Here is a 22,629-nt window from a genome sequence, read left to right on the forward strand (position 1 = left end):
CAGTTTGACTGTAATTAAGAAGTTTATAATTGTGCCGAAACACACTTTCACAGTCTGAGAAGCACAAAAACTGCAGTTATTTAAAAAAATATACAAATCATCCCAGTTGTACAGTTTTGAATTAAAATGTTTTACACGTGCTGTTTTTCCATGAGAAACATGATTTGAAGTAAAGAAAGTCACTTTTAGAATCAAGACTGAAACACCCTTTGCAGCTTAGAAGCACAAAAACTGCAGTTATTTGAAACACTGTAAAATTCATTCCACTTGCTCAGCCTTGAATTAAAACGTTTTACAAGCGTTGTTTCTCCATTAGAAACACGATATCAAGTAAAGAATGTTACTTTTAGAATCAGGACAAGTTTTAACAGCTCAATACAGTTTTTTGCAGATTGACTGTAAATTAAAAAGTTTATAAGTGTGCCGAAACATACTTTCGCAGTCTTAGAAGCACAAAAACTGCAGTTATTCTAAAAACTTTACAAATCACCCTACTTGCTCAGCTTTGACTTAAAACGTTTTATAAGCTCTTTTTCTCTATGAGAAACAGCATGTATGGTAAAGAAAATCACTTTTAGAATCAAGACAGGATTTAACAGCTCAATACAGTTTCTTGCAGATTGAGTATAATTACGAGGTTTGTTGTAGTTTTTAAGTGTGCTGAAACACATTTTCGCAGTCTTAGGAGCACACAAGTGCTGTTTCTCTATGAGAAACATGATATTAAGTAAAGAAAGTCACTTTTAGAATCAAGACAGGTTTTAACAGCTCAATACAGTTTTTTGCAGTCTTTGAAGCACAAAAACTGCAGATATTTGAAAAACTATAAAAATCACCCCACTTGCTCAGTCTTTAAAGTCAATTAAATTAAAGTCTTGTGGCTCAGCGGTTAGAGCGCCGGGATATCGATAACAGGGTTGTGGGTTCGATTCCCGGGCTCGGCAAGCTGCCACTGTTGGGCCCTTGAGCAAGGCCCTTTACCCTCTCTGCTCCCCGGGCGCTGGAGTTGGCTGCCCACCGTTCTGGGTGTGTGTGTGTACTCACTGCCCCTAACACGTGTGAGTGTGTTCACTACCAGATGGGTTAAATGCGGAGGACACATTTCGCTGTACAGTCCACACTGTACAGTGACGAATACGTGCACCTTTATCCTTTAAATGAAACGTTTTACAAGTGCTGTTTGAGAAACATGATATGAAGTATCGTGAAAAACAAGATATGAATCAGTACGTGATACGTGATCAGCCTGGAATTGCAAGGTGCTTTTGTAATGTGGTGCTCACTTACAGCGGGGTTTGAACCCAGGCCGCCGTGTTGGAGGGCCGGCGCGCTACTGAGTGAGCTACCACGATCACGTGACCAACGGGCCCAAGTGCAGAGTCTTTCAATCTTAGAGCAGGTAAACCGGAAATGAAAAGTAAAATTTCTCGGGACTCAAACCCAGGCCGCCGCGTCACGAGACTGACGCTCTGCCGCTTCACCAAAGCGGCAGTTATGAAAATGGCCAACAAATGAAACTTAAAAGGAGATGGGTTTAATAACAAAGGACGCCAGGGGAGAACTGGCTACCTCTTTAACTCTGGAGGGAAAAACAACTGAAGAGCAAAAAGGATCTCCCAAAAGAAACCAGAAAACTGAGAAGTTACAGGGAAGACAGACACTCCTGCCTTCCTCTGTAACACGAGTGTATGCGTGCTACGCGCACACACACACAGACACACACACCAGGGAAGACAGACACCTGCCTTCCTCTGTAACACGAGTGTATGAGTGCTACGCGCACACACACACACACACACACACACATAGACACCGGGAGAGAGACTCGGGAGGGAAACACACGAAGGGGAGTGACACACACTCAGCCTTCCACTCGAGACTACACAGGCACACAGATACACACACCACCAGAATCAAAAGATCCAGCAGTGGGGCAACTGGATCTGTGTGCCTATATAGCCTACTGCCCAGGTGTAGGGAATTGGGCTCAATCACTAGCTGGGGTGACTCGGGGCCTCCCCCTGGTGGCAGGAGGAGGCCTTGCCCTAGAGCTACCCCTTACAGCTTTTTCCTTATGTGAAACACGATATGACTTTTAAAAGCAGGAGTGTGTTTTTACAGTAAAATAATTAGCTGTTTCACTGTAATGAGAACGTTTTTTGGTGTTTGTTTCTGCAGTTTAAAGCAATTCTTTTCATCAACTTTGCCGTGTGCAGAAACACCTTTTCAACACTGTGCTCTCTGCATTACAACGACAAGTTGAGCGTTTATGGCATTGTGTACAGGAAGGCCGTTTAATAGGGACTGGACAAACAAAAGAACACATTCAGAATCTACTACACAACCCAATTGGTCATGCTTTCAATAACATTTTAATAACATTTACATTCAGCTTGGCAGTTTTTCTATGCCACTGTTGCCTTTGGCTTGCTCATTCTGTATGTGACTTAATTAGAATATCAATTTGAAATACCATATTAGTACATTTCCAGTCTCTTCAAAACCTCTTTTAATGGTAAAATATGTTTAGCTTAACCCCAAAATGTTTGAAATAATTGGCCAAATGTGTGAAGATAAATTAGGCAAACTACTGGTTTCAAAAGAATTTGAGGGTGGATGTATTTGTGTACAACATGCCCACCATTTGTCAAGCTAAAATTCACAGAAATAGTTGCAGATCAGGATTGCGCTGTTTTTTTTTTTTGTTTTTGTTTTTTTACCAAACTTTTATCAAGTTTTGTCTGTTGCATGATTGTGAGGTAGCCCCAAGTTTCCACCTAAATTAGTCAATAGGTGGCATTTGTCAGGTCCGCGTCACCGCGCCCACCCCGAGGGCGGTCTAGAGCCGCGGACCACAGGCTTCATGTTCAAGGACTTTTATGTTGACACCCGTTTACAGACTGCGCCATGTTTGTTCATCTGTGCTTTCCCATTATTAGTTCTGATTTGGGTCACCTGAGAGCTGGGGTACAAAAGGGGAGCAAAACGTCTGGGCCGAGAATTACTTATGTTGGCCTCACGTTCATGAGACTTCTAGGAGAGTCTACGGGTTTCGGTAGTGTATGCTCTATCAGAGCTGTTTCACGTTCAGAAGGAATTCGCTGTCTGGTTCACCGGTTGGTCGCCAGTGAGATTCGGCGTCCGGTTCCCTTGCACTCTAGTCACGTAAGTTTATCAGCGTCTGACGAGCGCGGTTTGGGTTCCTGTATCTGGCTTCCCCCCTCCGTTAGGTTGCCCCAGCCTTGCTTTGCTCCCTGGCTGCCTACCAGCCTCAGGTGGCCTTCAGGTTTTGCCCGCATTGGTTTGTCACGTTTGTCTTGTTTATCCCTCTCTGTTATTGCTGCACTCTTGTGTTTTCCCCTTGTTCATTTGAATAAAACGTTATCATGCATCGCACCATCTCTGCGAGTTTTCACCCGTCCATGTCTAGCTTAGCCAGCATGACAGAATTCTCTGCCTTAAACCCCCGAACAGCGGGGATGGGTGCCCTGAATCTGGCTGCTCGCGCCCAAGGACGAGTCTTGGGGCAGCAGCACCACACTCCTGGAGCAGGGTGACAAGTCGGTAGCCCACTATGCGCTGGAGTTCCGCTCCCTTGCCGCGTACAGTGGGTGGAGTCACGCCGCGCTTGTCGCCGTGTTCCGCAACGGGCTGGCTCCCCATATGCAGCAAGTTGGCGTGTCGAGGTGAGGCGCTTGAGCTGGACGAGCTCATAGCACTCGCCATCAGGCTCGACCAGCTCTCTGGCCGTCCCTCCTCCATCAGGCCCCAGGGTGCTGGGGGGCCAGGTGTTGGTGAAGCAGGGCTAACCCATTTCGTAGTCCCTAGCCATGTCACGGTCCCTAGCCATGTCACAGTCCCTAGCCATGTCGTCCTGCCTACCGCCACCTCAGTCAGCGAACCTATGGAGGTGGGCGTGTGCCACCTCACGCCCTGGTTCGCGCCCTCTGAAGCCATAGTGGCGCCCCTCGCGCCCTCCGAAGCCATGGCGGCGCCCCTCGCACCCTCCGAAGCCGTCCCGCCAGCGGCGCCCCTCGCGCCCTCCGAAGCCGTCACGTCGGCGGTCGAGCCCGCCTGCCAGGTCACGTTGGCAGCCGAGCCCGCCTCTCAAGCCATGCCGGCGGCCCAGCCTGCCTCGTTTCATTGTTCGGCAGTGGCATCTGCTATGGTGTTGCTAGCTGCACTAACTTCCGCGGCAGTGGCATCCTCTGCTGCGGCCCCTGCGACGGCGGTGGCGTCCTCAAAGCCTGCTTTTGCGTGGGAGTCAGTTCTGGAGTCTGAGGCCCCTTTGATGGCGCCTACCTGGGGTACTGACCACCATCAGCCCCCGGGTAGGCCGCAATGGCCTTGGACCGCAGACGCCTAGACTTTACGTTAAGTTGGTTTTGGTTCTCGTCTGGGTTTCTGTATTTTGATCACGTTCTTGTTCATTGTTTGCACCTCGGTCATGTCTTGTTTTTTTTTCTGGGTTTCTAGAGCAGCCTGTGGATCCCGGGCCCCGGGACGAGGCCACCCCAGCGGACTCGCCACCGGAGCCTGCGGAGGCAAGGGACCCCCGTCCACGCGGTCAGATGGTGGCTGGGTTCCCATGGGCGTGGGGGCCGTGCGCAGTGCTTCATGGTCCGGGAGGGGTGTGGTCCCGAGGTGCTCTCCTGGGTACCGGCCGATCAGGGTGTTGGCCTCGCATGACGGCGGGTTCTTCACGGGCGTAGCCCGAGTAGGCCGGTCCCTGGGCTCCGTGGTCGCCCCCGGGATGACCGCCTCTCCACTGGTGCTGTGCCCTTGCCAGTGCCACTGGTGCTGTCACTCCATGGTGATTCATGCTCCGCAGGTTACTGGCCGGCGACCGGGGTGTCCCCGTCGGGGGGGGGTACTGTCAGGTCCGCGTCGCCGCGCCCACCTCGAGGGTGGTCCCGAGCCGCGGACCACAGGCTTCATGTTCAAGGACTTTTATGTTGACACCCGTTTACAGACTGCGCCATGTTTGTTCATCTGTGCTTTCCCGTTATTAAATCTGATTTGGGTCACCTGAGAGCTGGGATACAAAAGGGGAGCAAACGCTAAGGTCTGGGCCAAGAATTACTCTTGCGACGCCAAGCGTTATGTTGGCCTCACGTTCATGAGACTTCTAGGAGAGTCTACGGGTTTCTGTAGTGTATGCTCTATCGGAGCTGTTTCATGTTCAGAAGGAGTTCGCTGTCTGGTTCACCGGTTGGTCGCCAGTGAGATTCGGCGTCCGGTTCCCTTGCACTCTAGTCACATAAGTTGGGTTGGGTTCCTGTATCTGGCTTCCCCCCCTCCGTTAGGTTGGCCCAGCTTCGCTTTGCTCCCTGGCTGCCTACCAGCCTCAGGTGGCCTTCAGGTTTTGCCCGCATTGGTTTGTCACGTTTGTCTTGTTTATCCCTCTCTGTTATTGCTGCACTCTTGTGTTTTCCCCTTGTTCATTTAAATAAAACGTTATCATGCATCGCACCGTCCCTGCGAGTGTTCACCCGTCCATGTCTAGCTTAGCCAGCATGACAGAATTCTCGGCCCAGACCTTAGCGTTTGCTCCCCTTTTGTACCCCAGCTCTCAGGTGACCCAAATCAGAACTAATAACGGGAAAGCACAGATGAACAAACATGCCGCAGTCTGTAAATGGGTGTCAACATAAAAGTCCTTGAACATGAAGCCTGTGGTCCGCGGCTCGGGACCGCCCTCGGGGTGGGCGCGGCGACGCGGACCTGACAGCATTATTAAATAAAATAAAAAACCTTTGTGTGCTAGCATAGTGAGTAGGTGTTAATATAGGTGTTTATATCCCATAAACGTTGATGCAAACTGCCTATAAGAGGGAGCTGTTCAAAGAATCCAGTAATTATTCCTGCTGTAGTTAACTTGTGGAAAACAAAATTACATGGTGTCATGCATGACACTAAGGCCGATCATTTTGCAAATACAAAGTGTAAAAAATGTGAAAAAATGTCTCTGTAAAGTTCCAATAAAGTATGCATATTGAATTTGTAAAAAAAAAAGTCCTCAACAATAAAAATAATTTAAGGTTTAGAACTAGTTTGCAAAATAGTGCTTGGGTTCTTTTTGACCCTACATTTCTCAGGAATGGTTGTGTTTCCATGGGCCACTTGTTCAACCCTATAACACTTGCTTTAAGCTATGAAATGTGAGGGTTTGATCCCAATTTCTGCTGTCATCATAGGATGTCCTCACCAAAGGTTCCACTGTATAAACCTATAAACCTTGTGTATTATTTTAGTGTTATTTGAGTCTGGCTTGCCACATACTGACGTTGGCACAGTAGAGCAGTGTTTTACGTTTTGGCTCATCAATGAGATTCCTTAAGAATAAGACTTCAAAATTTCTGTTTGCAGCCAATTTATTGTATTGTTTTACATCAATGGCCCACCTGGTCTATTTAAGATTATTAGAAAATGTAGTATTGTTACCAAATTTGGAGTATATCTGCACAATAATACACTGATGAAGTATGATCATTGAATTTGCAAAAATAGTATTTGCCAAAAATCCTGCTGGTTCCATATTGCCTTTCCTTTTATATTTTGTGTATATAATGGCCATGTTTCTATGGGCATTTACATTCACATTTAAGGTATTAAGCATACACTCTACAAAACAAAAGTACACCTAAAATGCTTGCCTTCGAATTTGAAGTGTATGGGTTTGAACCTCACCTCTGTTGTCACTGTGGGTCGTCTCTGCAAAAAGCTCCTATGTGTGAACATCAGCAGTCTATTAGTGAGGTTTGCGTGTCATTTTAGTGTTGGGCTTTTTGACATTATTTTCACCCCACTGTCATGTTCTATAGCAGGTTACACATAGGAAAATAACACTTTAACCTGTTCACACAGTGAACTGCTTATAGTGGTACTCATCGCTAACGATGCTGAGTTCACTGTTTCCACTAATAAAGAAAATCCAGCCACCAGTAGACGTACTCTTGTGGCTCAGTGGCAAAGAACCTGTTCGTAATGTTAAAGGTTAGGAGTTCAAGTCCCGAGGCTACCAGAATATTGCGATTTTAAACCGCATTGAATTGCTTTGCAAAAAAGGCTCATATATGCAACATGAAGCAAATTTTTCAGATAAAAACGCCGTTTCAGCCCAATAAACCGGCGTCTTTTACATCGGTTTTGTGTCACGAGGCCGTGAAAAGTTTCACAATAAAGTAATGAGCTCTACCTGCTGGTTTTGAAAGCCAATAGATTTGAACTCCTTACAGGAAAACCCTTACAAAGAGGATCAGGCCAGGCTAATTCACTGCTGACCTGAGCTGCTGAGAAACCTGTCCTCTTACATTAATCCTAAACCTTTGCATCTTTGTACATTTCTGTTGGAGCTCGTGTTAAGTGTTATGTCATTATATATTTAAGATAAAAAAACAAGCTCTCCTTTACTGCTCGTACTACTACTACTAAGTTCAAACAGACAGCAATCAAACTAAAAGCATTTGTGGGTCTTGCTTATTTGAGTGGTTTCATTAAAATTATTACATTCATTAAGATTATTAAAATGAATTAATAAAGATTATTCGTTTGCTGAATTCGTTTTCAAAAAGATAAAGTGACTTTCCGAGATACACCATATATACACTTCCAATCAATTCCATGGCCACAGGTGTAAAAAACCAAGTGCAGACGTATTACAAAGTGGAAGCGAAAAATACAATCAATCAACTTATTCCACTCGGAAAATTTGAAAACAACCAACAGAATTATAAAATAAAAGAATAATAAGATATAAAAAGAAAACGAAGTGAAGCTAAATAAAAATGATACAGCTCGCTGGTGCTTTGTGAGTAAATGTAGATTTTCCCAGTTCAGTAAAAACTATCGATACCTGGCAGTTACACGAGCGAGTTTCATAAATACCATTATTTAAAGACATCGTTAGCAAACTTTTTTGAGATCAAAACCCCCACTGCTGGCAAAATGTATTGAAACAGACGAGGGATGTCCTCATACAAATGAAACATTAATACATATTTAAATACATGATGAATACATTTTAATACATAAATAAATAATACATAAAATACACAAAAAAAAAGCTAATAAATTAAATAAAACTGCATTCACCTGTTAATGTGATAGCTTCTTATTATATTAGGAAACAATAGTATATTGTATTATATATATATTATTTAAAAAATCAATAAACAATTAGTTTTTTTTTTACAATATTTTAAATAAACTTTTATTATTGCATTAAAGAATACTTCCTTATGAAACATCCTAATGAAATAATCCCCGAATATCCACACCGAATTGAACCATGCGTAAAAGAAGCACTGGAGATAACTGCAAGTTATTAACAGCTTTATTCTGTAAAGATTCATCGGTGTTTAGAGCGCTTCAAGTGTTAAACACTGGCGAATAACATAAACAGCAATTCATACTGTTTTTAATAGTGCAGAATCTCCAATGTCCGACTGCAGTGAACACAACACGAGATAACGGCGAGACTGATCTGTTTCGTGTCGCGAAGCAAAGGAGCCAGGAGTCGCGATGAAAGGAGACGCGAGAGGAAAGAGGTTAAAACTGATTAACCACTGATCAATAAAAGAAATTCTAATGAAAGCACAGTGCTAGTATAGTTGCGATGCTGATGTTGAGATGATAAAAATCACGTTGAAGAACGTTATAACTATACCATAGAGCTATAGAATAGAAAAAGTAGAGAGGTGGAAGCTGTAAGTCTGACGTTAGTTCTGTGTAAAGTAGGCTTTAAAAACTAATATTGCTTCAACGTCTGTCAAGGAAAACACTGTATCTATATTACTTTGAATCTCACAAAAAAGAGGAACGGTAGCACACATAGTTGTTTTCTCACCAAAGAAAAAGGCGAGAGAAATAGAAATTGAATACCTGAGCAAGGTAAACGGTGAGGATGAGGTGGAAGGAGAGAGAGAAGGATAAGGTGAAAGAAGAGACAAAAGAGGTGGGAGGAGAAATAAAAGAGGTGGAAGGAGAAAAAAGAAGTGGAAGGACAGAGAAAAGAGGTGGAAGGAGAGAAAATAAGTGGACAGAGAGAGAAAAGAGGTGGAAGGAGAGAGAAACGAAGGGGAAGGACAGAGAAAAGAGGTGGAAATAGAGAATAGAAGTGGAAGGAGAGAGAAAAGGAGTGGATCATTTCACAATTGAAAGGAGATTCAATCTGTTCAAGCTACTGAGGAACAAATGGGGAGGATGTGTATTGAGTGATTGAAATTGATGGTCAAATCCATACTTTAATAGCTGTCCATCATTTAAATGGTCTGGAGGATTTGTATCTCGAAAAACTCACCTAGGTACACAAAAAAAACCCTCATATCCTCAGTGTTCAAGTGAGGTCTTGCGCCCCTAAAATATTTCTAAGGGAACTGATCGTTAAGGAACTTTATATTCAATACGGTTTTAAGAGATTATTTAAGGGATATTCGATACTTTAGGGAACATTTAAGGGTTTATGGGGATTCCCCTTCAGAAATGCCTTGGGTAACACTTAAGACATTTTTTTCTGCAATACACTTCTTTCTTGAGTCTTTCACTGTTGTTGTCACTGATGTTTAAGAGCAATCTTAAGAGATATGTTTCCTTAAGGGATTCCTTAAGGGATCTTTAAGGGCAATCTTAAGAGACATTTTCACTTAAGGTGTTTTATGGGCACAGAAAAAGTTGATTAAGAGCCCATGATTCAAGGATTATTGTTGTGTGAAATTTAAGGCTTCACCTGTGGATAAAGTGAAGTATGTTTTACAGTTTTAATGGGCATATAATGAAAAAACTATAATATATTAACAAACAATATTAAATAGTAAAGAACTAAGACAGTCATGAGCATAGAGCAAAGGGTTTAAGTTAAATTGACCAAAACTGTTTGTTTTTCAATCCCATGTTGAATTTGTATAACATGTGAAGAAACATATAAAATGAGACCCTTGAGAGATGGTCAGCTCTGCTCACTAAGATACGTTTAATCAGGCAATTAGTCTTTTATCAATGTACTGCCACTTTCGGCCAGTTTCTGAAGATCGAGACAATTTCATCAAGATATCAGATGTGGTGGAACAAACTTTCCCTGGGAGTCATGGCTAAGAAACATGCTCAGAAAATGCAGTCAAATATTTCCCCTTGGTAGCTATTAGCTATTTATGACTAAAATATGTATTTTGTTTTATATTAGTTTTTTTGTGTCATTCAACTTCATTGTTAATGTGTTATCTGATATACACTTACGCATATACTTGAACACTATCATGTAAATACAGAGACATGTAAGCACATACACACACATGCTCAATCTAGTACATCCACATCCACATGTTTATTTCTGCAGTGAAACTACATTCATTCACTGTTTCATTTCCTATGTGGAGAGAGTATATGTTTGTGGCTGTGTTGTTTTACCCTTGTGTAAAATCTATTGTCATTCAACATTCTATCCAAAAAATAAAATAGATCTTGCTTCAGAAGTGGTTTGTTGTTATAACTTTTATTCAGAATTTAACTCAGATCTAACTCAAAACATTTGCTGATATTTATTACAGTGCACAGTAAAGTTGAGTAAGAGTCAGCTCCGTGACCAGCAACCAAGGAGGATGCGTCCTCATTTGTGTCCAGATGCCAAACATCTCTAGTAGGAGCATGCATTCTCAATGTACAAACTAATTAGTAAAACCAGTCACACAATTTAATAAGGCTACCTGAAAATTCTTGTGAGTATTAAAAAAAGCTTTACTCATTTTTCGTAAAGTAGTTTTTCACAACACATTTCTATTGCAACTAGATATTTTAATAATAAAAACAAAAACAACAACAATAATAATAATCATAACAGTAAATGGTGTCATTAAAACAAATGGGTAAAAAAATAATCATATAAAATAGTATTATTGTGTAAAATATTGTAGAGCTAAGTGTAATTTAATTACATAATATAATATACCGATATCTCAAGACTACAACAGAGATGACACACTATATGGAAGCAAAGAGGACTAAACCAGACGAGTGAGTGTGAATTAATTTATTTTGTATTGTAAACTGAATTAATGAATACACTTGTTTTCTGTTGCCCATCAGGATATATTACTTATAGCTATATTATATAATATTATATATTATAGCTATAGTTTTACTAATAAAAATGTTACTTAAAATAAATAATAATAAAATTAGAAAGTTATGTTGTTTCCATTTTATTTAATTGTTTTGCCTAAGCCAACATTTTAACCATGGTGTGCTAAAATTTAGACATAGTTGTAGATGCACACTAAGGTTTTGTAATTTTACATCAGTGTGTTTAACCTTTGTTCTGAATAAAGCCTGATTTCTACATTTTAGGGTTCTCTCTGCTCTGACACAGTGAAGAATCTCTTGTTCTAGCTCTTATTTTTGGACCTTCACACCAATTATCTGCAACCAGTAGGGGATTTGAGGACTTTGACATTTAAACTCACAGACTCAAAATATCTTTATTTCACAGACTATGTTACACATACAAGAAATTGCCATATGGCTGTTTATTTGCCATACGTTGTTTACTACGGAGGGCTTATTTGTGTTTTGCACTGCAAAACACACATTCCCCTAGACACAAGGGAAAGAAAGATGCAATCTTGGTGAAACCTGGAAGTTGATACAGATATGTAAGTTTTCTACTAGTGGAATGAGCAATAATATGTTAACTGGGTAGCTAAGCTACACTAAACTAATTGGAATTTTAGCTTGCCAACCTGCGGTTGGTGTGGCGCAACAGATAACACCACTACCTGCCACTGAGCTACCACACCATGTGGAAGACTGGAGTTTGATTCCCAGTCTGGGTGACTATGCTGCACTGCACCAATAAGAGTCCTTGGGCAAGACTCCTAACACTACGTTGGCCCACCTCTGTAATACAAGTAACCTTGTACGTCGCTCTGGATAAGAGCTTCAACTAAATGCCCTAAATGTGGTTCTAATGCACATAATGTCTGTAATCCAGATATGTCATCCTGAAAATGTAATTTAGACTAGTTATAATTGAATCAAAGATATGTTATAATTCAGGTTTTGTGATGCTTCAAATTATGTCCAATAAAGGTAACACTTAAACAACACAATACAACTCCAAGTAAATCAAACTTCTGTGAAATCAAACTGTCCACTTAGGAAGCAACACTGATTGACAAACAATTTCACATTTGTGCAAATGGAAAAGACAACAGGTGGAAATTATTGGCAATTAGCAAGACACACTCAATAAATGAGTGGTTCTGCAGGTGGGAACCACAGACCACTTCTCATTACCTATGCTTTCTGGCTGATGTTTTGATCACTTTTGAATGTTGGTGGTGCTTTCACACTTGTGGTAGCATGAGACAGACTCTACAAACCACACAAGTGACTCAGGTAGTGCAGCTCATCCAGGATGGCACATCAATGCGAGCTGTGGCAAGAAGGTTTGCTGTGTCTGTCAGTACACCAGGAGACGTAGAGGAGGCTATAGGAGGGCAACAACCCAGCAGCAGGACCGCTACCTCCGCCTTTCTGCAAGGAGGAACAGGATGAGTACTTCCAGAGCCCTGCAAAATGACCTCCAGCAGGCCACAAATGTGCATGTGTCTGCACAAACGGTTAGAAACCGACTCCATGAGGATGGTATGAGGGCCCGACGTCCACAGATGGGGGTTGTGCTCACAGCCCAACACCGTGCAGGACGCTTGGCATTTGCCAGAGAACACCAGGATTGACAAATTCACCACTGGCGCCCTGTGCTCTTCACAGATGAAAGCAGGTTCACACTGAGCACATGTGACAGACATGACAGTCTGGAGATGCCGTGGAGAGCGATCTGCTGCCTGCAACATCCTTCAGCATGACCGGTTTGTCAGTGAGTCAGTAATGGTGTGGGGTGGCATTTCTTTGGAGGGCCGCACAGCCCTCCATGTGCTTGCCAGAGGTAGCCTGACTGCAATTAGGTACCAAAATGAGATCCTCAGACCTCTTGTGAGACCATATGCTGGTGCAGTTGGCCCTGGGTTCCTCTTAATGCAGGACAATGCTAGACCTCAGTGGCTGGAGTGTGTCAGCAGTTCCTGCAAGATGAAGGCATTGAAGCAATGGACTGGCCCGCCCGTTCCCCAGACCTGAATCTGATTGAGCACATCTGGGACATCATGTCTCACTCCATCCACCAACGTCACGTTGCACCACAGACTGTCCAGGAGTTGGCAGATGCTTTAGTCCAGGTCTGGGAGGAGATCCTCATCAGAAGCATGCCCAGGCATGTAGGGAGGTCATACAGGCACATGGAGGCCACACACAATACTGAGCCTCATTTTGACTTGTTTTTAGGACATTACATCAAATTTGGATCAGCCTGTAGTGTGTTTTTCCACTTTAATTTTGTGTGTGACACAAAGTCCAGGCCTCCATTGGTTAATAAATGTAATTTCCATTGATGTTTTTTGTGTGATTTTGTTGTCAGCACATGTAACTTTGTACAGAACAAAGTATTCAATGAGAATATTTCATTCATTCAGATCTAGGGTGTGTTATTTGAGTGCTCCCTTTATTTTTTGGGGCAGTGTACTTAAAGGCTACAGGTCACTGTTTTTGCAATATTTTATTATTTAGTACACATGGGTTAGTTCCTTTTTTTCCTTCATATTTCAGGCAGCTGGGGACTGCAATAGAAACACTGTGCCACCAGTGCTTTTTTGGCACAGTATTGTTTAAATTTTAAAACAAGATAGCAATTTATTAACCAAATGGTCCATTCCACTCTTGTTGCTGGAAAAAAAACTGCAATAAATCTTTGTTGTAGTATTGAAATTGGTATCAAGAATCATATTTAGTAGTGTTGCGCATTTAGTGCCTAATTCTTTTTCTGGGGGGGAAATGGCTTTCAGGCATGGTGGCATTAATGGATCTAAAGTGTTCCAACCCCACATTATTAATTCATGCTATTGCTGCCAAATTTTGATCCTAGTAGAAGTGGAGATTCATCGGCTCAGGATGCTTTTTTATTTTTTTACATTCTTCAACTGTCCAGGTTTAATGAAAATTTTCCCATTGCATCCTTGGCTTTGTAACGTTATGGTATTCTGCAGTTGTAGCCCATTCACTTTTGATTTGTTGTGCATTCTGATACTTTTCTGCTCACCATAACTGCACAAAGTGGTTATCCAAGTGACCATAGCCTTGAACCAGTCTAGAGGTTCTCTGTTGAGCTCTTTTACAAACAAGGCATTTTATTAATAAAATGCAGTAAAATTATATTTACTGTTAATGTTTCACAAAGAGCATGTTCCTAAACATTTGAAACCAGCAACTACTGAACTACACAAATTAAAGCCCCCTTATAAACATATTGATTTATCATGCAAGCCTATTTCAAGCTACAACAATTATGCAATTTAGAGTACACCCTTGGAAAAGTTATTTAGAAAAGGTAATGGTTCATTTAAATCATTATAACACAAACATGAGTTTGAATGGTTCATCAGATACTTGTTGATGAAACGCATGGAAATGATTTAGTTTCCATAGCACCATAAAGGATTCCACTATTGTTCCTATACAGATATAATATATATATATATATATATATATATATATATATATATATATATATATATATATATATATATATATATAGATACAATACTATACTGTATAATACTATAGAGAACTGTGTCATACAAAGAACAACTATATAAATAAACTTTTCAGTCTCAATGTAAAAAACAGTGAACAATTTAAAGACACTTCAATATGTTTACAGAAACTTTTATTTGTGCATTAAGGTAAGGACATGTTTACAAGAACATGCATATACTTGACACTATGAAAATTATATGGGGGGGCACAATAAATGTTAGACAGAAAAATATTACAATCTTCACAACACAATTTGCACACCACATTTCAGAAGTACAACTTTGTTAAAATGTTGATCAGCACAAGATTGGAGGACTCCTTGAACCTCTGCACTTGTTTTGCTTGTGGTCATTGTTCACAGGTCTCAGTGTTTCTCCAGGGCTTTGGTCAGCAGATCATTTAAACGAGAGATCATTGGGCGGGGGTCATCATTCAGGCCGGCTGTGATCATAGCATTTTCATAAATCTGAAACAGTAGTAGATATAGATAATTATAGTAGATATAATAATTAGATATAATAAGTAGATATAATAATTAGCAGGTCTTAAATTTGGGTAAACACAACCTCAGACCAGCACATGACTAACAGACTAGGCCAAAATGCAAAAGCAGTGTGTGAAAAGTTAAGTACACCCTAACAGCTTTCAATACACATTAGGAGGGTAAGTAGCAGCTAGGATTAACTGATTATAAGCAAGTGTGACCATAAAAGCAGAAGTTTTGTCTAAAGATTGCTGGTCTACAGCATTCAGGTGTGTTGAACAATGCCAATGAGGTAAGACAACAGCAATGATCTTAGAGAAGTAACAGTTGCTTCCAGTCAACCTGGATTAGAAGGTCAATAATTTGACGCCCCAGCAAATTCACCCAAAGATCAGACCGTGCAATGCTCAGAGAAACCACAAAAACATTTCTGCCTGTCTCAATATCAATAGAACATGGAAGTGAGCTATTGTGAAAACAAATACTGTTGTGTCCTCCTTCTCCTTCAAAATAAAATCTACTTAACCAAAACACCAAAACACCACAATTCAGAGACCACACTAATCAACATAAATACATGTTTTAAGTTCTTAATCTGTGACAATTGCAGGGTTTTTCCTGTTGTTTTTTAGAAAAATGGAGAAAGAAAATGGATACAACACAACAGAGCTGCAGTGCCACTTGAAAGTAAAGAGCAAGCAAACAGCCCGCTGAAACAGTCAGTTTTTTTGAGGAACTAGGTGAAATGTTCTAAACATGTGCATGTGCTAACCCCATAGAGGTCCTTGTGTCCTTGTTGTTGCTGGGGTCTGAGTGCTAAATAAGTTGTGGTGTAAACAAAAAGTGGTCTGAGAGATCAGCACTATAGAGGACCAGAAAACGAACAAAGTTAAGATTGTGCTTTGTTATTTAATATATGGTGAAGCTGTTACAAGGGCACATCAATGTTTTTCTTTAACAATAGAGGAACATCGTTTTTGTTTGTTTTTGTTTTTTTCATTGTCCATGTCTATAAAAGAATAATAAAGGAATGCTTTAACTTGGTAATTTAATCTATGGTGAAGCTTCAAACTAAAATTTCTTTTCATTGCAGGGGACCAAATGTTGTTCAAATATGTATACAAGGAAATGTGAGTAAGTTTTTACATTGTTTAAATGTCTCATCATTTTAGGTCAGTACCTACTAGAAGTGACGAAGTGGTCTTATGTGACAAAGTGGTTTTATACAAGGACTCTGTTACTGACTACGATCACTAGATGGCGCCTCTTTCACGTCATTCAGTTCTGTGCAGCTCCATCATTTATCTTAATGTTTTGAATTATGAGATTGGCAGAATCTAGATCTGGATATTTTAATTGTTGTGTTGTGACTGAGTACACCGGACTTAAGGCCTATTTAATAAATGTAATTTCACATTATAATAATATATAATATAATATGAATGTACTTTTTTAATTAAGGGGAAAAAACCCAAACCTACATGGCCCTGTGTGAAAAAGTGAACCTAATAACTGGATGGGCCACCCTTAGCAGCAACAACTGCAATCAAGCGTTAACTGGCAATGACTTTTACAGTTCTTTGGATGTTGTTGGGGGGGCTCTTTTGTGACCTCTTGGATAAGTCGTTGCTGCGCTCTTGGGGTAGTTTTGGTCAGCCGGCCACTAATTTTCACTTTATTTGGAGTGTCCAATGTGGTATTGGTAGAAATTCACCTGAGAAATCACCGATTCTCAACATCCTCAAACTAGCTGTTATAGATCTGCAGCTGACACCATTCTGTAACTAGAGCTTAGTAGGCCAAGATTGAGGGGTCAACAACTAAGTACAACATTTTTAGTATTTAGTGTGTCCACTCTGTCTATTACAACTCTTTTCAGGAGATTTCTTTTCAGTGACTTCTAGTATTTCCAGTGATTTCCAGTATTTTTCTGCCTACAATCCAAAAAATACCATATTTATACTGGCTCTGGGATGAACAGTCTCTTGTTTTGAGTCTACCAGCTTTAATGTTTGGTCTTCTCAGTAAAAACATTCTCTACATCTCTGAAGTACATTTATGTTGTTTTTCTGTTTCATCTTATTTCTTTTCTCAGTAATTGTTTTTTGACTGCTAGTCAGACGCACAGTCAGTTTAGTAGTTAGACTCATACCACTAAATAATTTTCTCAGCGTGAAAGGATGTACAGAAAAATATATATTCTTTTCAAATTGAAGCAAGAGAGGAGCAAAACATTTTCACATATTTACCTTTGATGTTCAAACATCAATTTTAACTTTTCCATACTAGTGGATTATCTTACATCTAATCTGCTAATTAATATTGCCTTATAATTAGATAGGTTTTTGCTATACAAGGGACCCTTTCTTGTACATTTATTTTACAACAAATAGGCTGTATAAAACATATTTCTCAATGTCCATATATATGCAAGTGGACATAAACTGGAAGTAAGGCTGATTTTGGGTCACAAAAACACAAATCTATAAAATGTCATGACAACTTTACAAGTAAATCAATTCAATAGTATATCTTTGCATTCCTCATTATGACAGCAAAATAAGCATACCAAGTCACAAGTCTGACCCATATTGTTGGCCATACCTGCTCAAGAAGCAGCTGTGCAAGGTCAGGATTCGAGTCTTTCAGCATATGAAGCTTCTTGATAAGGTCATGCCTGTAGAAAAAAAATCAAATTCCATTTTAAAGTCAGATTTAGGGATAATAATGAAAGACTGACATTACTATGCTTACTATAACTAATCTATAATGTCTCACTCATAACAGACAACTGGACAACAACTGTTTAAAAAACAAAAAAAACAAAACAAAACAAAAAAACATTTCCCCATTTCCCCATCTCCCTTACGCAATGTTAATCTCCAGGGTTGGTTGAAGAATCTGGGCCCTCTCATCCACATTTCCAGCCAGCTGTTGTGTGCGGAGGAAGTGTCGTGCTGCTCCCATTTCCAGCACTGTGATCATGGATGGGTGAGTGTCCAAGCGAGGGGTCACCTGACAAAGTATTAGGATGACTACAGTCACAACCTTTTTAGTGCCTCAGGTAGCCCTGCCAAAAACATTTATAGTAATTGGCCACTTACAGTGAGAGTTTCAAGTGATCCTAGAAGGGTTTAACGGTGTAAAAAAGTGGTCACAGCAATGCACAGCATTTAGTGGGCACTACTTTTATTAAAACTAGGGATGGGCAGAGTGTTTTTTTGGGTTAATACTGATTATTGTCTTCTGATACTCACTGTACCGGGATGAATGATGTACTCTTAAAAGTGGTTATTGGTCTTTACTCTCCTTCCCATACAAGGCATGTTAATTTTACATATTTAAGTTTAAGTCAGATGCAGTTAAAAAAACAAAAACAAAACAAACCCTCTGCAAGACGAATGAATATAGAACAGGGAGCACATCACTGACTTGGTTTTTACGTACTTTTAACAGTTGAACAGGAAACTGCAGTGACCAGTGACTAAGGAGCCTTAACCTTCCTCTAGTGTTAGGGTCATGAGCGACCCGTTTGTAAGTTTAAATGCATAAAAATACTACATAAATGTGTTTACTGCATCAGTTTTTTGTTACTTTGTCTAGAACTTTTATTTAAACAAAATAAATAAATATAAATCCAGCCAGCTCTACCTCCAAACACTCTGAGTTGAGTTAGGGGCTTCAGGTTGAGTTAGGGGCTTCTGGATATGAATGGATATGACTTCTGGACTGCAGGGTCACAACATTACTTGACAATTTCTGTACCAGCTATGACCTTGGACAAGAACTTCTCAAAAGGAAACTCACCATGGTGGGCACTGTAAAAAAGAATAAACCTGAGCTGCCCCCTTGACATGTTGCAGGTGAAGGACAGGGCTCCACTTTCCTCAAAGTTTGTTTTTACAGACACCACCATTGCAGTTTCATACTGTCCAAAAAAACGACGGAATGTGATTCTGATGTGCACTCTTCACAAAGATGCAGCTGTGTCATCAGAAGTGACAAAAAGCCCATAATTATCCTGGACTACCACAAAAACAAAGGAGGAGTGGACAACCTGGACAAGCTGACGGTCACCTACACTTACCAGCGAATGACCAGGAGATGGCCAATGGTTGTATTTTTACAACATCCTCGATGTGTCTGCATACAATGCATTTGTGTTGTGGAACCAAATTCATCAAGGGTGGAACTCAAACAAAAAAAAAAAAAACAAGAACAAGCGAAAGATGTTTCTTGAGGAGCTAGGAAGATCTCTTGTCAAGGCACACATTGAGCAAAGGGAACGGGTGCCCCGAGACCCAGCTGCTCACCAAGCACTCCATCCACACCCACAGCAACATGAAGAGCATCAGCACCAGCATCCTCCTCAACCAGCCCTGCCTCAACATCAACCAAAAAAGTCCCACAACCCCAGTGAGACCATCTGATTCTAAAAGAAAGAGGTGTCAGGTCTGCCCTTGCAATAAGGACAGAAAGACAAACACACTGTGCTTCATCTGCAAAAAATATCTCTGCAAAGAACACAAAAAGTGTCACTTTTTGCCACACATGCATCTAATATTGCACAAGTACACATGCATGTTCTTGCACACAGATTATTTATAAAACTAGCACTTGGTTTTGGAGGGTTTGATTTGCTTGATTGGCTGTGATTGACATTGAAAATCTACATATTATTATTATTATTATTATTATTTGTTATTATTTAATACTAGTTATTTATTGTTTATTACTGGTGCTTTTCATTTTGTATTTGTATTAAAGTTCTATTTAAATAAAATCTCCTGTTTTTTGCCTTCTTCTTGAAGTAATTATATATGGGTCAAAATTGACCCGTAACACCATAGATGTTACTATAGTTAATAATAAAAATATATATACATATACATATACATTATGTATATGTATATATGTGTTCTAATGCCATTCAGTAATAGTCAGGTACTATAACAACCTTTTTTTATTTATATTATTCTCTTGAGGTTCATTTGACTATATTTTTATATTGAAGATGAGGGGTATTCGCTCAAAAGAAAGGCCCAGAGGGGCACAACAAAAAATATTTAAACCAATCATTTCATGGATGAGGAAGCCTAACAAGGTAACTAAGAGGTAAGAAACAAATTGTAGGATAAATAATTGTTTTTAGGGTATCTGAAGGGTGATTTAAGACACGGGTCAAAACCGACCCGTTAACATAAGAAAGAGTAACAGAAAGTTAACACTAGAGGAAGGTTAAGCAAAGCTGCGTAACCCTTAACTCAGATGATCTGCTTTTGGGATCCGCCAAGTTAGAGAAATATCGCTGATTGCATATTTGGACAAAAACTCACTCAATACTGATAAATAAATGTATTTCTTTATATTTTTTACACACCAAGTCTTTCAACCTGGCTATGCCAGATCTGTTATATGATTAAACCTATTTAGGTAAGGTCTGAGTTGTGATGTGAACAGAAAGTGGTCTGAGATCTTACCAGTGCTGAAAAGGACCATAAGGAGTCCTCTTTATAGTTCACTTAAATTACAAAAACAAAAGAAAACCTTTCAGATTCAATTTAACATAACTGATTTTAAATGGACTTCATCTATTACTATAAAATACTACTAATAATAATAAATGTATAATAATTTAATAATAAATAATAATAATAATAATAATAAGAGACTGTATGAGAAAACAAAATACTAAACAAAAACAGCAGGGCATTATTAATTATGCTACCAAATCCACATGCACTTATTCATTACCTTGATATTGGTGACCTTCTGGCCAAGAGCGTTCCTCATCCAGGCCATGAGATCCTCTGCTTGGTGCACAGTCAACCTTTCTGATTCTGTAATTGGTGGTTAATTGATAACTTATCCATCAATAAGAGAAAGTTTGATCATCACAGGGACCATTCAAAATATTTTTCTCCTAATCTCAGACATCACATCATGGCTCTATCGTACCTGGCTTGCTGTCTTGAAATTTCTCCTCTTTATAGTGGTCAACAACAATATCTGTTTCAACAGAAATTAGCTTCTTCTTGTCAAATTCTTTGAGATGGAGCAGAGTTAACTCATCAAACTGCTCATAACAAAATAACACCTATGGAAAGAGATTAATTAAAGATAAATTGAAAAACAAATCATGCAAAGTGTCTTGGCATGGTACCGCACATCTAAAAGCACAATATATGGGCAGGATCTGAATCCTTTTTGCAGGATTCAGAGAAGGACACAGGCACTGACGAACCTAAACATGAGGAGGAACGTTATGTTGGGTCGTAAGGTCAAAGTGTGGCGAAGATGTAGAATTAACGCTGTTCTGATTGATGCACCGATAGAATAACATCTTCTGGTGGGGGCAATGTGATGGTGTCAAAAAACAAAAACAAGGCTCATCATTGGAGGCTCTCAATGCAGAGAGATATTGAGATTAAATTCTGTAATCAGTGGCAATCCTATTTCTCAATTTCTCTGTCTGGAACCGAACTCACCTCAATAGAGCGGGATTTATCAGAGACTACCTCCAGAATTTGGGAGTGGAGAGGATGGAATGGCCTGCCAGCAGTCCTGACCTCAACCCCACTGAACACTTGTGGGATCAGCTTGGACGTGCTGTTCGTGCCAGAGCGACCAACTTAATCACGTTGGCTGACTTGCGACAAATGTTGGTTGTAGAATGGGATGACATCACACATCAGTGTGTGACCAGGCTGGTGACCAGCATGAGGAGGAGGTGCCAGACTGTTGTGGCTGTGTAAGGTTCTTCTACACGCTACTGAGTCTCCTTTTTGTTAAATGAATAAATTGTTAAATTGCCAATATGTCTTGTTTCTTTAAACTTTAAACCAATAGCAGAATAAGCTGTTTGGCAACGGCAGAGAAGATTTGGCAAATGTTTCATGGGTGCAACCCATATACTCAACTCTGCTGCTTATCCCACAAATGCATGTTCCTTACAAATGTGGCACCATTTAAAAGGGAAATTAACAGGCTTATTGCCAAGAAACATTGTTACAACAAAGAAATAATCTACCAAACACTTGTAATGACTTTTGCAGTTTCACAATTATCCATCTATTCAAGATGAGTGTCTTTAGTACTTAGTAGAGCCTTGATGCATAGACCAGACACTACCTTCTGACAGCGTTCCTGAGGAATCTGAGGCCATTCCTCATAGGCAATGTCCTCTAGTTCACTAACATGCTTGGGTTTGTGTGATGAATCCACTTTCTTCAAACCCCCCCAATAAGTTAGGATACTTAAAGAACTCCGCATTTGAGCTAGACCAGGTATGCAAGTGTGTTTCAGGCTCACCTCCATGTCTTTCTGCTTCATAGCCTCAAAGTATGGGGAGCACTCAGCAAGATGGCGGTTTGGAGCACACAGATAGTAGATGTTTCTTGTGCCAGCTTTCATCCGAGATGTGTAGTCCATGAGGCTGGTCTGCTTACCAGCAGGCAGAATGGAGGACTCAAAGCGTAACAGCTTGGCTATATCCTCCTAAA

At 40.3% G+C, this 22,629-nt stretch overlaps 1 protein-coding gene across 1 annotated transcript in view; it reads right to left on the reverse strand.

Moving 5' to 3' along the window:
* Positions 1-14,756: 14,756 nt before the first annotated feature.
* trap1 (TNF receptor-associated protein 1) overlaps positions 14,757-22,629 on the reverse strand; it is a 29,004-nt gene continuing 21,131 nt past the window's right edge. The window contains exons 13-18 of the mRNA XM_072694427.1: positions 22,439-22,624; positions 21,086-21,224; positions 20,882-20,967; positions 17,997-18,142; positions 17,732-17,804; positions 14,757-15,109 (exon numbers count right to left, since the gene is read on the reverse strand). Coding sequence (XP_072550528.1) covers positions 15,008-15,109; positions 17,732-17,804; positions 17,997-18,142; positions 20,882-20,967; positions 21,086-21,224; positions 22,439-22,624 — 732 coding nt within the window. The 3' untranslated portion in view covers positions 14,757-15,007. The remainder of the gene's footprint in view (positions 15,110-17,731; positions 17,805-17,996; positions 18,143-20,881; positions 20,968-21,085; positions 21,225-22,438; positions 22,625-22,629) is intronic.

The sequence above is a fragment of the Salminus brasiliensis genome, chromosome 12 (assembly GCF_030463535.1).
Source record: "Salminus brasiliensis chromosome 12, fSalBra1.hap2, whole genome shotgun sequence".
Classification (NCBI taxonomy): Eukaryota; Metazoa; Chordata; class Actinopteri; order Characiformes; family Bryconidae; genus Salminus; species Salminus brasiliensis.